Source organism: Berghia stephanieae, chromosome 6 (genome assembly GCF_034508935.2).
Source record: "Berghia stephanieae isolate SIO BIC M18660-M18661 chromosome 6, UCSD_Bste_1.3, whole genome shotgun sequence".
Lineage (NCBI taxonomy): Eukaryota > Metazoa > Mollusca > Gastropoda > Nudibranchia > Aeolidiidae > Berghia > Berghia stephanieae.
The window spans coordinates 21495280-21512572 of record NC_088365.1 but is presented as its reverse complement, the minus strand read 5'-3'; the positions used below and the strand labels follow the sequence as shown (position 1 = coordinate 21512572).

The 17293-nt window shown below is 35.9% G+C and overlaps 2 protein-coding genes across 2 annotated transcripts in view; both read right to left on the bottom strand.

Annotated features, from left to right (window-relative positions):
* Positions 1-260, bottom strand: part of LOC144975648 (carboxypeptidase B-like) — a 15688-nt gene extending 15428 nt beyond the window's left edge. Inside the window, exon 1 of the mRNA XM_078919834.1 lies at positions 235-260. The gene's annotated coding sequence lies outside the window, so the exon portion shown is untranslated. The remainder of the gene's footprint in view (positions 1-234) is intronic.
* A 4372-nt stretch (positions 261-4632) lies between these two features.
* On the bottom strand, positions 4633-17042 carry LOC144974665 (tumor suppressor candidate 2-like). Its single transcript, XM_078917753.1, has 3 exons — positions 16668-17042; positions 16028-16142; positions 4633-13969 (listed from the first exon to the last, which is right to left on the bottom strand). Exons 1-3 carry the CDS (start codon positions 16808-16810, stop codon positions 13853-13855), a joined length of 375 nt encoding a protein of 124 aa, XP_078773879.1. The 5' UTR covers positions 16811-17042; the 3' UTR covers positions 4633-13852.
* Between the last annotated feature and the right edge of the window lie 251 nt (positions 17043-17293).

The following is a 17293-nucleotide window of genomic DNA, read 5'->3' as shown; positions in this document are numbered from 1 at the left end:
CAATGTAAAATCGAAAAATACTATCATAGAATACTGGTAATTGAAAATTGGTCATGCTTCAGTTTTTTGTCTTTGTATTTTGTGGGCTTTTTGTTTGTTGTTGTTTTTTCTGTTGGATTTTTTTTTGTGGGGGGGGGGGGGTAGCTTTTTAAACAAATTTTTGGTTGTTTCTTTTGGTTTTGTCCCATTCGCATCTCACATTAAACTTAGAAAATACATTAAAAGAAGACTTACCTGTCTTGGTCCAACAGCAGCGAGGCAAATCCTGTATTGGCTACCTCACAGTATTTTATAGTAACCCGAGTTAGTCTTTGACCAAAGGCTGTAACCGGGATTTATTGCCACCAATAATCTCGATATAAATTGAACCGCTCTCCAATGTGTCAATACTAACACTGATACTGGAATTGTTAATGAAAAGACTTCATTTTTTTTTTCTCACGAACATGTACTGACCCCATCACCTCATAAGTGTGATATACGTACAAGCGGAATCTCTCTCTCTCTCTCTCTCTCTCTCTCTCTCTCTCTCTCTCTCTTTATATATATATATATATATATATATATATATATATATATAAATCTGTGTGTGTGTACGTGTGTGTGTGCGCGCGCGTGTGTGTATTATGTAAATGTGTACGTGTGGGAGCGCGTGCGTGCGAGAGTATGTGTAAATTTTCCTAGTCTCTCTTTGAGCCGGTGTCAGGTATTCCGTCAGATTTGGAACCTGCTACCTCGGGAAGATTTGAGTGGGCCGCACTGCTCAGTCCAAGAGAAAGTGGGTGCTGCCTTTGTGTATAAGTAGTAAAACAGAGGGGATAATTGACGTTTATACCAATCTGTAAAAAATCTTCGGGCCCCGGGTTGCAGGTCTGGTTGGTGTAGTCAATGCTTTACGCTCTTTCAAAAGGACAACTTCTACACGTGTGGAAACACGAAAAGATTTGACATTTTGAAGAGAAACAAATCAGAGAAGGAGGTGGACAGCTCCAGTTCCATGTCACGTCTAAGCTGCATTTCTTAAATTAAGGAACGTGTGTAAATGTATAGACGAGGACCGGTCTTAGACGCAGCCCTGACAACGGTTCAGTGACCTAGGGTACCTTGTGGCAAACGATGGCCCAGTCGTCCTCTTATCCCAGCCTCTGTGAGGATGTGTCTGGCATGTCGCTAATGTAAACATAAAACAACATTGGTACCTGGACAGATCCCTGAGGGACACCGTTCCCTAGTGTCCTGGCTTAACTCGTGGCGTCTCCTATTGTTACGTGAAATGTCATACCTCTTATGGAAGAGAAAGCTTCATAAGTTTCAGTATAATCCCCACTCGACCGTACCATAGGCTGCCGATAGGTCTATGAATACCGCACCCGTAAGCAATCTCCGTTCGAAGCCTGCTTCAACATGCTCAGTAGGCGCAATGTCCTGTCCGTTGTGAACTTCCCGTCCTCGAAGCCTACCTGCTCCGGTAGCAGGATTGCGTCAAGGACCGGTCCGCATCAATTCAGTAGCACACGCTCAATGAGTTCAACAAGCAACTAAAAAGTAATATGGGCCTGTAGCTGTCCGTCTTCTTAGTCGGTTTGCTTGACTTCAGAATGGAAACTTTCTTAGCGTGCTTTCACACATGTGGAGGCTTCCCTTTTACAAAGACGCCAGACATTGCCTCCACAAACCAGGCCTGTGTCCCGGGGCAAAGATGTGTCGCCACTTCGGGATATATTATGCCACCTATCCCCGACGCTAATGATTGCACCCACTTCTGTTACAGCTTTTCTGATCCCTCTGTCCAGCAAGGGGTGGGGAATCTGTTTGCTCCGTGGAATGGAGCGTTGCGAGTTCTCCAGCAGCGAGGATCTCCCTATTGTGTGACCCACATTATACCATGATACGTACGAACTAAAGAGACCCACACCAGTGCTCGGATGACCTCGTGTCATCCCAGCACACACTATTTTGTCAAATTCTACGCAAACCAATACTGTCAATGCATAACGCGAACTGCTCTTTATTTACAACATTTGGGGTACCAGTGCCGCATGTTGCTACTAATAGCTTATCCAAAAAGGGTCTAAAATCCGTCTGTTAGTGAATTATCCAGGTTTAACCGCTATTTTTTCTTCTTTTTTTTTTTCTTTTTATTTGTTGTTGTTGTTATTATTGTTGATCTGTGGTTTGTGTTAAATTTCCTATTATACATTTTGTGCTCTCAGGTAGTTTTGAGATCGTGTTCTGGAATTAAACCATTTTTAAAGCTCTACTAACCCTCCCTTGAGCCGTTTGCTAACAACAATTAAGTAAAGTGCAAATAGTCAATATCTAACGCTTATTCATTTTTTTAAATTTAGGTACCTATTTACTGGAAGGAATGATGTAAAAATAAACAAATGAAACTTTAAAGGCGATTTCAGTTTTATAGTTTCGGGAATAAATGAATGTTCGTGATTTTTACCCGTATTTACATTATCCAGTAATGTGTGTGTGTTTATTAGATGAAACGTGTTAATCACTTATATAATATAAGTTTTATTTCTTTTGTTTTGTTTTTTTAAAGTGAAGTTTGACAATGAAGCATTTTTGATTTGGTCGCCACAGATCTGACAGAATACTCCGACGCAACGTGACTCAAAATTATTGTGATAAATGCCGACAGAGTGGAGGGCCAGCTGATTAGCCTGGAATATATGGAGTGCAAATAACTATTGCTTGTCAGCATGTATGTCCGCTTGATCCCTACAGTGACCAGTCCAAACCCTCATAGTGCCTTGTCAGGTCAAGACTACTTAATTTGGCACCTGTCAGAAATACAACGTCATAAAGTTTGTTTATATTATTTACCACATTCTCATATTGTGAGTAGTGCAGGTATTATGTCAATAATGATAGCTACTTCCCACGGTTACTTGTGTGTGACTATCCGTAAATGGAGCAAGGGTTACATATCTAGCCATCTTACAATGCATGCCTCCCAGTCATAGCTATCTTCTCTGTATGCATCGAAATTGAAGAAAATGTCGGACCACCAAGCACTGTGTCAAATCATTGTGGTAAATGGAAACACACTGTGTGTGGCTATGTCTTATGAACGTTTGGCATGTACTACAAAGCCATCAGGTTTGTGATCATTTATTACAATTTTTGTTGTTGTTTGTTTTCTTTTTACCAAATGAAGAATAGACGATGCATTGAAGAGGGATACCACGAATAGACACCTAGAGGAAGGGAACATAACCATGGCTCTCGGACAGTCGTCATAATGTAAACAATGGCAGTGATGGATAAACATGGCGAACAGCGGGTTTAACGTCGCCCTCTTTAAGTTATAGTTCTAGCCTGACACTGAAACCCAAAAAGACTGGCATTTTGACATCATTATTTGGTTTTTGCACCGCCTAGTGAGTTGTCGTTAGTAGAGCTCGTGGAAACAAGTGGTCCCATTGGTTGAACTATTGAATACAACTCACGATTTGTTTTCTTTTGTGACCAAAGACTGGCATTTTTTGGTCAGTGTCAAGGCTATAGATAGAACGAAGATACGTCACTCAAGCCTTTGTTATTATATTTTGCCACCCGCGTTTATGAGTAATGCTCACTAAACTGTATTAACTTGACTCTAAACGTTCATGGATACATACAGTTTTGTGTGTTGGTCCGTTATACTTCCGGATGGCAATGTTATGAGCTTCTTAGCCAAGCGCATACTATCTATTTTGTGTGTATCCATGAACGCTTATAGATAGAATGCGCTTGGCCAAGGAGTTCACAACATTGCCATCCGGAAGTATAGCGGACCAACACACAAACTCTGTGTAACCATGAACGTTTATAGTCAGGTTAATACAGTTTAGTGAAAACAACTCACAAACGCGGATGGCAAAAACAATAACAAAGGTCTGAGTGACGTCATCTTCGAACTATCTATAGTCGGGTTAATACAGTTCAGTGAGCAATACTCATAGACGCGGATGGCAAAAAACAATAACAAAGACCTGAGTGACGTCATCTTCGAACTATCTATAGATAGTATGCAGATGACGTCACTCAGGCCTTTGTTATTGTTTTTGCCATCCGCGTTTGTGAGTTGCTCTCACTAAACTGTATTAACCAGACTATAAAAGTGCATGGTACACAGAGTTTGTGTGTTGGTCCGTTATACTTCCGGATGGCAATGTTGTGAACTCCTTGGCCAAGCGCATTCTATCTATATAGAATGCGCTTGGCCAAGGAGTTCACAACATTGCCATCCGGGAGTATAACGGACCAACACACAAACTCTGTGTAGCCATGCACTTTTATAGTCTGGTTAATACAGTTTAGTGAGAGCAACTCACAAACGCGGATGGCAAAAACAATAACAAAGGCCCAAAGGCCTGAGTGACGTCATCTTCGAACTATCTATAAGTTAACGGTTATAGAAAGTTCGAATATGACGTCACTCAGGTCTTTGTTATTGTTTTTTGCCATCCGCGTTTATGAGTAATCAAGTGATGTACGTTTTACCATAATATTTGTTTAATAATTTCTGCGCATGGTACCATCACAAGACTAAAAGTTAAAAGCTAAACACAATGTGAAAATTGTAACAACACAAGGTGTTTCTCTCTCATTGGTTAAAAGTGAACAATAACCGTGTGAGGTTTGGTGATGGTTTATTTGCAATCAAATTATGATCCAACCATGACAACAAAAATACAATTATGAGAAAGAAACCAAATTATTCATCGTATAGTAATAAGCATAATTTGAATTTGTCAATGAATGTCAATAAATTAAATACAATCAATATTGCGATTTCATGCACATACACTATTTAAACCTGCAAATGCTCTTAATTTCACAACATTCCTGTTTTCATCTTTAAATTCAACAAGCAAACTCATGCCACATGCATTCCGTGTTGTTTCTATCTAGTACCTTTACATTGCGACACTTTGAATCATCTCAGCACCAATAAAAAGGAAGGTGATGGAGAAAGTCAAACACGATTCGATCAAGTGTTAATCTGCAGTTATAGCGCAAAAGATAAAGTAAGACATGGTTTACGTACTCAGTTCAAGTACAAACAAGTAGTAGAAATAGATCCAAGACCAATCTATCCTCGTGTCCAGTCTGAAAGTAGCTACTACGTACTAAAAAGTCCACCGGACAAGCCCTGCCATGGGGGGCACATTCAAATCGTTACAAAGGGTTTAAAAAAAAATAAATCTTTATTGTCCCCCCAAAAAGTGGCAATTTGTCATTTGGTTACACATTTACAACAATACAATATTGACATAGACACACTCACACAAGATGCACACTAGTAACATAGTAGTTATCTTAAAAAAAAAAATAAAAAAATAATGGTATATAATGGTAAATGTTAGCGATATAGTCCGTTCCATGCGTTGACGTGGATATCTTTTCAACCTTCTGGTGGGTTTTTTTGATAATTGGCTCAAGCACTAGAATTGTTCGTGACATTAAGCCGATTTTTGTTGTTGTTTTGTTGCATCAGTTACAGTACCATACTATAGGACTTTTCCTCGTTAGGGTATATAAAAAATGAAGGGTCAGACATGTGTGAATATTTTGATGTTTTACAATACAAATACAATATCATCATCATACACAGTGAATTCTGTTGTGATAACGATCACTGAAATAGCCTAAAGGATTGACCAGGGGTTTACTTTTCACGAGATTCATGTGCACTACTAATACTGCCATCCTGAATTCAAAATAACACAGCAAATTGTGCACTTTGTACACACTTGACATAAACAATTAATACAATTTTAATAGTTGAAAGCCAGAGGCGCAGCTTCCTGTTGTGATTTCTACTTTCATACAAACTGATAAAAAACATGGATTAATCATGCACATTTGTCACAAAGAGGAAAATTTACAAGTATTTCTCCAGAGAGGCGAAGCGCGGAATTCTTTTTCATGGCATGCGGCAAATAGCAGTATGGCTCACAACCAGGGACTCAGAGGGGAGAGGTCAAATTAATATTTTTTTAATGACAACTTAATTATGCATCTCCCGTATTTGAAAACTGTGGTTCCTTTGAAAGGTTATACTGTACAAAACTTATATTGAATCTGGTGTTAAAGCAGTTTACATTCAGTGATATTTCATATTAATACATTCAAAGTGCCAACCCCCTTTCCAGCGAACACAATTCAAGAACGGCAAACACGAAGCGCACTTGATGGGATTTCGGCATTGTGAGAAAAGTGTTTTGGTCAATCACTATTGGTATTCAAAGTTCATAATGTCACTTAAAATAGAAGCCTGCATGCAAATAATCACGGCACCACATTTCGTAACTTTGGAGGAATTTGCAATATACCGTGCGCACGGGACTTGGAACAGACTATAGTAACAGGGAGTTTACAAGGAAAAAAAAAAGAAACATAAATTTTACTCCTTCCCTCTTGGTAAAGGATTGTTTTTTGTTTTGTTTTTAAGGGTTCTACGGCGCTTGCAACACTTTTAGGTTATATCATTGCCAGTAAAAAGGAAGAAAATGGGATAGTTAAAATTCTAGAATTACATTTAAAGCACCCAAGAATGAGTAAGACATAGGGGAACTGGAAACAAATAGGGATCAGATGTACATTCCAAGAGCATACCACCAGTGTACTTAGTTTGAGATCACCTATAAGTCTCATCCGGACACAAGCACATATTCCAACGAAGAGGAATACACTCAAATGCTTACATTATACATTATAAAGGATTGTACCCTGGGCTAGGGAAAAATAAACAAACCAGGTAGTCCACACCATGACAAGAATAAAGGATAGGGAGGAGAGAATCAGATATGTATGTATTGAAGGGGGGGGGGGGGGGGGGGGAGAGAAAGAGGTCACTGCACAAGGAGACGCTGGTCCATAATGGAATCAAGGGTCCTCCTCATTCAGTGTTTCATTTTGCGCAATAAAAAAACCCACGGTACATTTCAGAGTCAGAATATAACTTTTAAAAAAATAAATCAATTCAATCTTTTATGTACCAAGATTTTGCTGTACTTGACAAGTTGAAAACTATGCACAACAGAGCATGATTCAAAAATATATTTAAACAAAAAAAAAAAAAAAGAAAAAGAAAACGTTAATTGACATTTTTTTCTTATTCAAGGATCATCATCATCATCATTGTCGTTCTGTAGTATCCCAAATTGTTTGAGGATCGATCCACAGTTTAAAATTTCATTTTCTACCTCTCTTTTACCCATTCAAACACAAAAATAATATACACACACACACACACACACATACATACATACAGCACACATTTAGAAATGGGGAATTTTAATTATCAAAGGTGGATTTCCAACGTGACATAGATGCTGATTATTTCAACAGCCAATATTATGACAAGTTAATCCTTTGGTGATGAAATGGAATATCATGGAAAGAATTGTATCCTCTTTTATTTTTCTGATTAAAACTGAACAATTTAACTGTCTTTTCACCGATAGAGCAAAGAGAGAAATAGCAAATGTGATTTGCCCCAGACTTTAATTATTCATGCAATAAGGTTCTGGCTTCAATGCAATCTGTCATACTGCAATGACAGCGTTCTTTTTTAAAACCGAAAGAGAGTATGTCCAGTTAGAGTAATATTGAATCCAACCATTGATACAATGCCCAAAACTGCAAAAAACGTGACAATTTATAACATGTAAAGCATGGAGCAAGATAAAGAAAACTATAATGCTACCATAAATCAAACTGTACCATTATAAAAAAAAAAAACCCCGTAAAAGCTGCAAAAGTGGTTATTTCAGGTGCAGTGGTGGTCCTTGGAAATTGTTCCATAGAGACTGTCACAATCATATACAACTTAATATTAAGATATGACAAAAGGTTGTTTTTGTGATGTTTGCCACAAAATGACTCCAATAATAAGTTATTTGGAAAAGCGAATGATAAAATTATTTTTTATCAGATAGATAACACAAATTAAACCAAAAACTAACGATCTAGCTCCATTATTATAATAGCAAAAAATAGTTTCTCAAAGTTTGTTTGTTTTTGTTTTTAAGGGTTTTACGGCGCTTGCAACACATTTAGTTCATATCAGCGCCAGTAAAAAGGAAGAAAATGGATAGTAAAAAGTTCTAGAATTACAATTAAAGCACCCAAGAAAATTTTTTTGTTTGTTTGTTGCTTTAGGTCCCTTCCAACACAATTGAGGTTATATGAGAGACCGCTGAATAAAAAAAACAAGCAATCTAACAAAAATAGTACAAATGTAAATCAAAATCATAACCTAAAGATATCATAAGCTAAATTATAAATAACCAAGAACAAACAGGCAGAAGATTTACAGAAAAAAAAATATCCCCTGTCAAAAATTCAATCACAAACCAAAGAAGCAGGATAGGCTAGTAAAGAAAAGAAGAAACGACATCACTATCGGATCGTACACCCATGCGAACATCATAGGTATATGATTCAAGGGTGATGCTCCCATCCAACCACCCGCCACCCAAGAAAAGGTAAGACAAAGGGAAACTGGGAACAAATAAGGATCAGATGTAGATTCCAAGAGCATACCACCAATGTACTTAGTTTGAGATCACCTATAAGTCTCATTCGGACACAAGCACAAAATCCAACAGAGAGGAATACACTCAAATGCTTACATTATACACTAAAAATAACAAATATAATAATACATAACCAAACAATAACTATGCATATGACTGTTTCCCTCCCAACCAAGACTCCAACCAGGGCCAGGACAAAATCAAGTAATCTCATTTCAAGACAAAGACAGAAAGCATGTTGGAAAACAGATATAAGGGGAAAGAAGACACAGTATGGACCTCCCTGCCCGCTAAGGGAGTTTTCAAAGTTAAAAAAAAAAAAGGTGTGGACAGGGAATCAACTTTGCCAAATGACACAATACACAACCTTTTGACACAGCCTTATATACTCCATTAAAAAAAAAAATCTTTTGTTCCATACATTTATTTGTTTGCTTTTGTTTTTAAAGGTTTTACAGCACTTGCAACACATTTAGGTTATATCAGCACCAGTAAAAAGGAAGAAAATGGAATAGTAAAAAGTTCTAGAATTACAATTAAAGCACCCAAGAAAAAGTAAGACATAGGGGAACTGGGAACACAAGGGATCAAATGTAGATTCCAAGAGCATACCACCAATGTACTTAGTTTGAGATCACCTATAAGTCTCATCCGGACACAAGCACAAAATCCAACAAAGAGGAATACACTCAAATGCGTTAAACATTCAAAATAAAAAATATAATAATACATAACAGAGAGATGATTTACAAGGAAAAAAATATCATCTCCCAAAACAATAACTATGCATTTGACTGTTTCCCTCCCAGCTAGGACTCTGGCCAGGACAAAACCAAGTAACCTCATTTCAAGACAAAGACAGAAAGCATGTTGGAAAACAGATATAAGGGGATAGAAGAAACATTATGGGAGGTCAGGAACCCCACCCAGATACATTTCTTTAAAATCGTGTTCAATTAAAATAAATATAGCATCATCTATAAGCACACACACATCTATACACATTTTGAAATGCTGAGGACCTGTGATATGATATAAACTTATCAGGAAAGCCAACCAGCTGTTTGACGGTTTGATTATTGCCTTTCGGTTAGAAGCAAGACTGTTTGAAATGATACATAAGCCACACATGGCAAGGGATGAAAAATCTCTAAAGTAAAAAGTAGAGACAATAATACTAAATCTATTGAGAAACCTTCGCACAGGATGTAATCTGACCAATAGCCGAGTATAATTTGGTTTTACCAACAATACACAAGGAAATGAACGATTATATTGATTAGACTATTACAGTAAAACGTTCACTGTTAATGTATGTTGTATTTATATAAAAGAATATCAAAGTTAGCGGTTTATACTATCTTGATATGGACACATCAAATAAATATTTTATTTGAACTTAAAATCAGCATCTCTGTGATCTTTTCTCCAAGTCCCAATTCTATTGTAGATGAAATTTAAACGACTGAAAATAATTATCTACTGCAATGGGCATGAAATAGAATTTTTTAAAATTAGGAACTCCTGCATGACATGGTAAGATTTATGTTGTACTGTTCTACCTAGACATTCCATGAAGGAATGAAGACAATCCATCAAAAAACAAAACAAAATAACAACAGAAAAAAACTCAACAAAATGTCTGATAACAGGACTCACCAATATAGTCCAGGTGAGCAAATTGTGTGTTAACAATCTTTCCCGAGGAGAAAAAAAAAAAAGAAAACTTGTGCCTGAAGCAACCCTCAAAACAGGGATCTGCAGATTCACTATGTAATGCAAAATCACTTGTCCATCTCACCCACAGTTTGCATTTAGCAAGATAAAGCAAAGAAAGTGCATTAAATAAATAAACCAACACCAGACTGCATAAATTATATATCAATTTCAGCATATGGTCACATACTGGATATTATTGCACTCGGAAGCCAGCATTTTCACCAGATATAGATGAGACTAACTTCCCTGTGTAATTGAAGGATGGACAAAGGAGTGGATAAAATTCTAACATTCATACATCATTGTTTCCATGCCAGTCAAAATGTTAAACAATTGATTCAAACCATTGGCCCCTGGAGTAATACATTCAAAATACCATCAATGATTGAAATGCAAGTAGTTCAACATTTTAAAATAAATTTCGATCTCTTGCACAACATTAGACATAATAATAATAATGACCTGCCAACCTTTGGAATATGGGATCAGGGACACGTTACTGCGATTGTGCCTGAATGCTGTGGCCAACTGCGTTGGTGGTCTAAGCAAACAGAACACATACAACTTATATACGTTGCTTGGAAATATATATCAACCGAAAAAATAGGAGAAAAAAAGAAGAAAAGAAGAAGAAGAAGAAGAGGAGGGAGTAGAGAGGAGGGAGAAGATAATGGAATCTTAAATACTTACAAGTATTTATGTACAACAAGATATCTATATACAGTGGTGGTAGTAGCAGTAGCAGCAGCAGTAGTAGTAGTTGTAGTAATAATAGTAATAGTAGTGGTGGTGGTGGTGGTAGTAATAGCAGTAGTAATAGTAGTGGTGGTGGTGTTAGTAGTAGTAGTAGTGGTAGCAAAATAATAAGAGATGGAGTCCCTTGGGAGTGATTGGAATGGGGGAGGGGGTCACTTGTGTTTGTTAGTGCACCCCAGAATAGCCTTCTTATGCTGGTGGAGGTACTTGAATGGCAAAAACTGACTACCAATACTCGTATATCATGTCTATCACCAGTGTGACGTTCACCTATTTCTCAATACAACGACTTGAACTTGATAAAACCTCATCATCTTATTTATTCCACGTCGTGAAAAAGAAAAGGTATGACAAAGGTGAATTTTGTTCCAATAAGAAACAGGTGCAGATTCCAAGAGCACACTATCAAAGTACTTAGTTTGAGATCACTAAAAGTCTCATCCAGACACAAGCACAGGTCCCCACTAAGAGGAATACACTCAAATGTTTTACAAATCATATATGATATAAAGAAAACATAATACAGTGCATAACAGAGAGATAGTTTACAAGGGAAAAATATAATCTCCCAAAACTAACTATACATTTGACTGTTTCCCTCTCAGCCAGGACCAGGACAAAACCAAGTAATCTCATTCCAAGACAAAGACAGAAAGCAAGTTGGAAAACAGATATAGGGGGATAGAAGACACAGTAAGTTCCTCCCTGCCCACTATGGGAGTTCAGGAACCATACCCAGTTAATATTTTGAGAAAGACACCAATCTAAACTCAGACCACGGTTAACTTTGCTTGACACTTATGACAAAACGAGATCACGAACCTCGAGACAAGCGAGACACCATAGCCATTTGATAAATTTAAGAAATATTTGAACAAAAAAAGAACAGAGTTTTCTCTCATTACTCTATACAATTTTATGCTTAACACTTAAAGTACCACAGAACATGCTCTGAAATACCAATAGTTTTTTTTACTGAATGTACCTTGAAATAGAAAGAGGTTTTGGAATGCTCTTCAATTCATGACTGTTTTTTTTTTTTTTTAAACAAGTGATAGAATGAATCTACGAATTCTTATGAAATATTCAAGATGTATTGTATTATCAACTAATTCTATAAATAAATAATTATTTAAGAATTTTTTTTGAAAGTATTGTGACCATGTTGAATATTATTAAGGTCAAGGTCATAAGTAGATCATTCTTGACATAAAGGTCCCTAAAATTTAAATCAAAAGGCAAAACAACTCATATGATGAGTAGAATTGATGTCAGATGAAGGATCATGAACAAGAAAAATATTGCTCCAAAAGTAAGAAACATTTTAAAAAAGATAAAGAGAATTTTAAGATCACTAAATGCATCTACATATCTTTTTGTCTCTCTAACTGTAGCAGTAATTTTCATTTCTGGAAAAAATTAAAAACAAGTTAATAACAGTTTCATTTCCTAAGTCATTTGCAAGTTTTCCACTTCTATGATTAAATTTAGGATGCCAATCACTATGAACCGAATTGTCAATTTTAAAAGCATTTCACAGTAAGATCATTATCACTCCCCCCCCCCCCCTGTCACATCCCCTTTTACACCAAGCACTATGTCCGATCGCAATCTAACTATCCCCACTAATGTCAATCTCTTCCTCGCCACAACTCGTCTGGTTGGTCAAAAAGAATCAGCTTTATGGCAACATCTCTCATTTTCTTGATCCATTTTGTTGTTTATTTGATTGTAATCTGTCAGGAGTGAAACTAGAATGTAATTATCATTCATCAGCCCCAGATCAAAGGGACAATTCTGTGAATATTTCTTTTTCAAATCTAATGCAGTCAGCGAATTGAGTTGCCACAGGTATTTCATGGCACAAAAGCATAAGTTGAGTCACTACTGGTATTTCATAGCACATAGGCATTGGTGATTTAAGTTCCTGTTGGTACGTTAAGTGTTAAACATTACTTAATTTCAACACATCATCATTAACCCAAAACTAATAATATGAATAAACATAAAACAAATATGTATAAAGTACACGAGTTGACTCACCGAAATTTCAAAATTTAAAATGAGGATGCACGCATTCGTCTGACTAGTTTCTTTGAACTTTTGTTTCTGATGTGGAAATTGTAAAATAATACAGCTGAGAGGTAATAATTAGATTCTATAGAATGGTTCCATGTTTTAATTTCCTTCTTAACCGATTACCTTTGTTCCAGGTAATTTGACAGAAGCATACTCACATTCATATGATATAAAATCATATAATCAAATGATAAAAGTTGATCAAGAAGTTTTATACTTTCTGTTAATATTTAATTCACAGACCTATTTTCAATATCACAATTCGTTCAGTGATGGTGCCTACAAATTTCATTTAAAAGGCGAAAATCATTGATATTGCTCTCTTAAAACCTCAAGAACCTTTGAAAATTTAAGAGCCAGGTATGTTTGTCAAATTCCAAAGTATTATTCCAATAAATTATAACAATATGGTTTCTATACAATTACAACAGCAGCTTTAAAAAATCTTTTTCAAAAATTTCCTTCAAAAATGGATCTCATATCGTGTATTAACAGGCTATCGGATATTTCCCGCATTACCACATATTGCTAATTTGTCTAATCTCTGAGTACTTAAAAAAAAACAAAAAAAAAAAACCCCAAAAAAATCTTAAATTAAAACTTGTCTCCCCCTGAATATGCCTCTGAAATGCACAAAGATACAATTCAAACCTGAAAGACATGTTTAGAATAATAATAAAAAAAAATAAATTCCAATGTCGATGACTCAATCCGTGATGAATCCAGCAGGTTGCATTATTCTTTGTTGGGGAGGGCTAGGAGCAATACGATGGTGATGATGGGGACTGGGAGAGTGTTGGATGATTGGTAACGTCATACATTATCACAGGCAAGTCACCATGTATGCACGGCTGGGGTAAGTCAATCTCACCCTTGAATTAAAAATAAAAGAGAGAGAACACATTAAGTACTAAATTATTACCCTGTGCCAGAAGCTGAACCCCAAATACATGTAACTATTTTGACATAAAAACAGCAATAAATTCTTATCTATCTTTTCTCTATCAGCTGATAGAGATTTTTTAGCAATACAAGTATGGTCAAAAGCATTACATAAGTTGGTTCTTAACAAGTTAACAAAACTTATTCTCTGAAAGCTCTGATCTAATCACAACTCCCTTTATAATGATAAATCAACACACAATTGGTTCTTCTAAAAAAAATTTAACCCCCCTCCCACCCCCAAATAAAAACCGCCCTTAATTGTTTCAAATAATTGATCAAAGCCAAACATGTTTGTTGAAGGGTTTTGGCGCTCAAATGACTGAACTGTAAGCCCAACATGATCTGTGTGTGTGTGTATATGTGTGTGTGTGAGAGAGAGAGAGAGAGAGAGAGAGACTGAGAGAGAGAGAGAGAGAGAGAGAGAGAGAGAGAGAGAGAGAGAGAGAGAGAGGGAGAGAGAGAGAAAGGATGAATATAGGCAAATGCTGTGACAATATAAGCAAGTTAAATCCACTGTATTCAAGATCCATAATTTTGTTCTTTAAAAAAAAAAATTGTCTTACAATTTGAGTGACTCTCATTAAATTACCCCCTATTATATTTAGATTACCCTTAAAATTCAGGATCAATATCCTGATAGAGCTGATTTTGGATCCAAAAAAAAAGTCACATACTTAAAATTTAAAATAATCTCTAGACTGAAATTCAAGGATAAAAATATAACCTAAACTGTCTCATAATCATAACAAAAAATATGCTCACATGCAAAATACCCTAAATTATCAAGAAAAATGCATCTAAAGTGGTCATCTAATAACCATCTGAGGAAAAATGATATCAATAAAATGGTAGATGAGATGAAACTTCTGACAAAAAAACCCTACGATTTTGAGGTTCTGCACAAAATAATAATAATAATAATAATAATAATAATAATAAAATAATATAAAATAATAATAATAAAATAATAATAATAATAATAATAATAATAATAATAATAATAATAATAATAATAATAATAATAATGATAATAATAACTTAATAACTTAAAAAAAAAGAAATAAGTGTGTATTACAAATCCTCTGTGGACATTACCACAATAACTAGCAGAAATGCGGAATATTATTATCTTGCATTTGCAAGATCGTGGGATCATGGGCTGTTTTGTGGGATGATGTTGTTTTTATTGTTTTTAAGGGTTTTACGGCGCTTGCAACACATTAAGGTCATATCAGCGCCAGTAAAAAGGAAGAAAATGGGATAGTAAAAAGTTCTAGAATTACAATAAAGCATCCAAGAAAAGGGAAGACAAAGGGGAATTGGCTCAAATAAGAAACAGGTGTAGATTCCAAAAGCACTCTATCAAAGTACTTAGTTTGAGATCACTAAAAGTCTCATCCAGACACAAGCACCTGTCCCCGCTAAGAGGAACACACCCAAATGTTTTACAAATCATATATAATATAAATAAAGCATAATACAGTGCATAACAGAGAGATGATTTACAATGAAAAAAATATCATCTCCCAAAACTAACTATACATTCGACTGTTTCCCTCTCAGCCAGGGGATCTGGCCAGGACCAGGACAAAACCAAGTAATATCATTCCAAGACAAAGACAGAAAGCATGTTGGAAAACAGATATCGGGGGGATAGAAGACACAGTATGTACCTCCCTGCCCACTATGGGAGGTCAGGAACCCCGCCCAGTTTGTGGGATGATTCCTGTAGGCATGCCTGTGAGAGAGTCAATTATAAGAAATTTCCCGGACAATCTGGAAAGATTGGCAAGTCTGAATAATGTATTGAGGACCCAAAGTAATTTACAAAGTTGTGAAAATCAGTGTAAGAGCAATATGACTGATCACCCCAAAAAAAAACACACCAAAAAAAAAAAAAAATAAAAAAAAAAATAAAAACTTGATTAAACACTATCTATAACAAATTGATGACCATGAAAAAAATGTAAAAGTCATTTATTTACCTGTGGAATTAAATTTTTTAAACGACGTCGCATAACAACCTTCTTGGTTTTCCGATCCACCACTTCACACCAAAATTCATGAGCTAAATCACCATCTTCATCAAAGAACATGGATCTGAAAAGTATTGAAAGCTGAATGTCACTGATGATATTACTAAAATTTAAACATATTATTTCTTCTTTATGTTTATGAGTGATATACCGATGGTAGTGGTAGGCGACTCAGTGGACTCTCACTCACATAGTTATAATCTCACTCAGAAATACGGAACAAATAATCAGAGAAGAAAATGAATTTAAAAAAAAATAGTTATGGCTTAGAATTAGAAACAGAACATATTAAATAAAGGTCAGATCTGAATCAGAAAAAAAAAGAGGAAAAGAAAAGACAATCTCGCTCAAAAACAGAACAATTAATAAAAAAAAGAGAGAGAGAGAGAGAGAGAGAGAGAGAGAGAGAGAGAGAGAGAGAGAGAGAGAGAGAGAGAGAGAGTGCATAGTAGATTGCTCAGCAAAAACAGACGGGTCTGGGTAAGAGTGAAGTGAAAGAAAGTAAGAAGAGGACAATGCAATGACAGAGATTGACAGACGACAGCACAGCCGTCACAACCTTTCAAATAATATGAATGAAAGTACAAACCCTTGACGTTTGAATACAAATATGGTGGCTCCTTTGGGAATAGCAAGCTGATTTCCAGAATCTTTTCCGCTATCACTTTCACCTTTCCACCATGAAAGTGGTCGGGTAACAACTTTTGTGATGTTTGAGGTTGTCTGACCCATCTCTCAATTGGTAAACAGTAACAGGTTGATGGAATAATCCATTTAAGTCTCCACAGCATCTATTTCATCCCAAATCAGCGGTATTTAGTTGTTTGTTGTGATCTCATAAATTTGCAAGAATCATGGAATAAAATGGAGAATTTATAGAGGAACATAAACTTAGGAACAGGAGTCCAGTGTAGTGGAAGAAGTCTGAAATTCATGAAAATAACGTAATAAATGTTGGGATTACATTGATCTCCCTTGGAGAAAAAAGGCAACAGTTTGTTATGTTTCTTGTCACTATATTAGTAGAAGGGTCACGTCTTTTTTATGCAACGGTTCAAGGTTCGACATCTCAAAAATATTTATTTGTTAGAAAATCATAAGAAAAATGTTTTAAAATACTTTTCTTTGTTTGCAGCTAATATTGACAAGTTAAAGGAATTTTTTATGTCGGGTAATACGTAACGTACATATGAACGGTGTTCTTAATTTGACGTC

Coding starts and splice junctions, on each gene's coding strand:
- LOC144974665 (XM_078917753.1), bottom strand. CDS start 16,810: ATGGGTCAGACAACCTCAAACATCACAAAAGTTGTTACCCGACCACTT. Junction 16,143..16,667: donor TTTGTATTCAAACGTCAAGG/GTTTGTACTTTC, acceptor AATACTTTTCAG/ATCCATGTTCTTTGATGAAG. Junction 13,970..16,027: donor TAAAAAATTTAATTCCACAG/GTAAATAAATGA, acceptor TTTTAATTCAAG/GGTGAGATTGACTTACCCCA.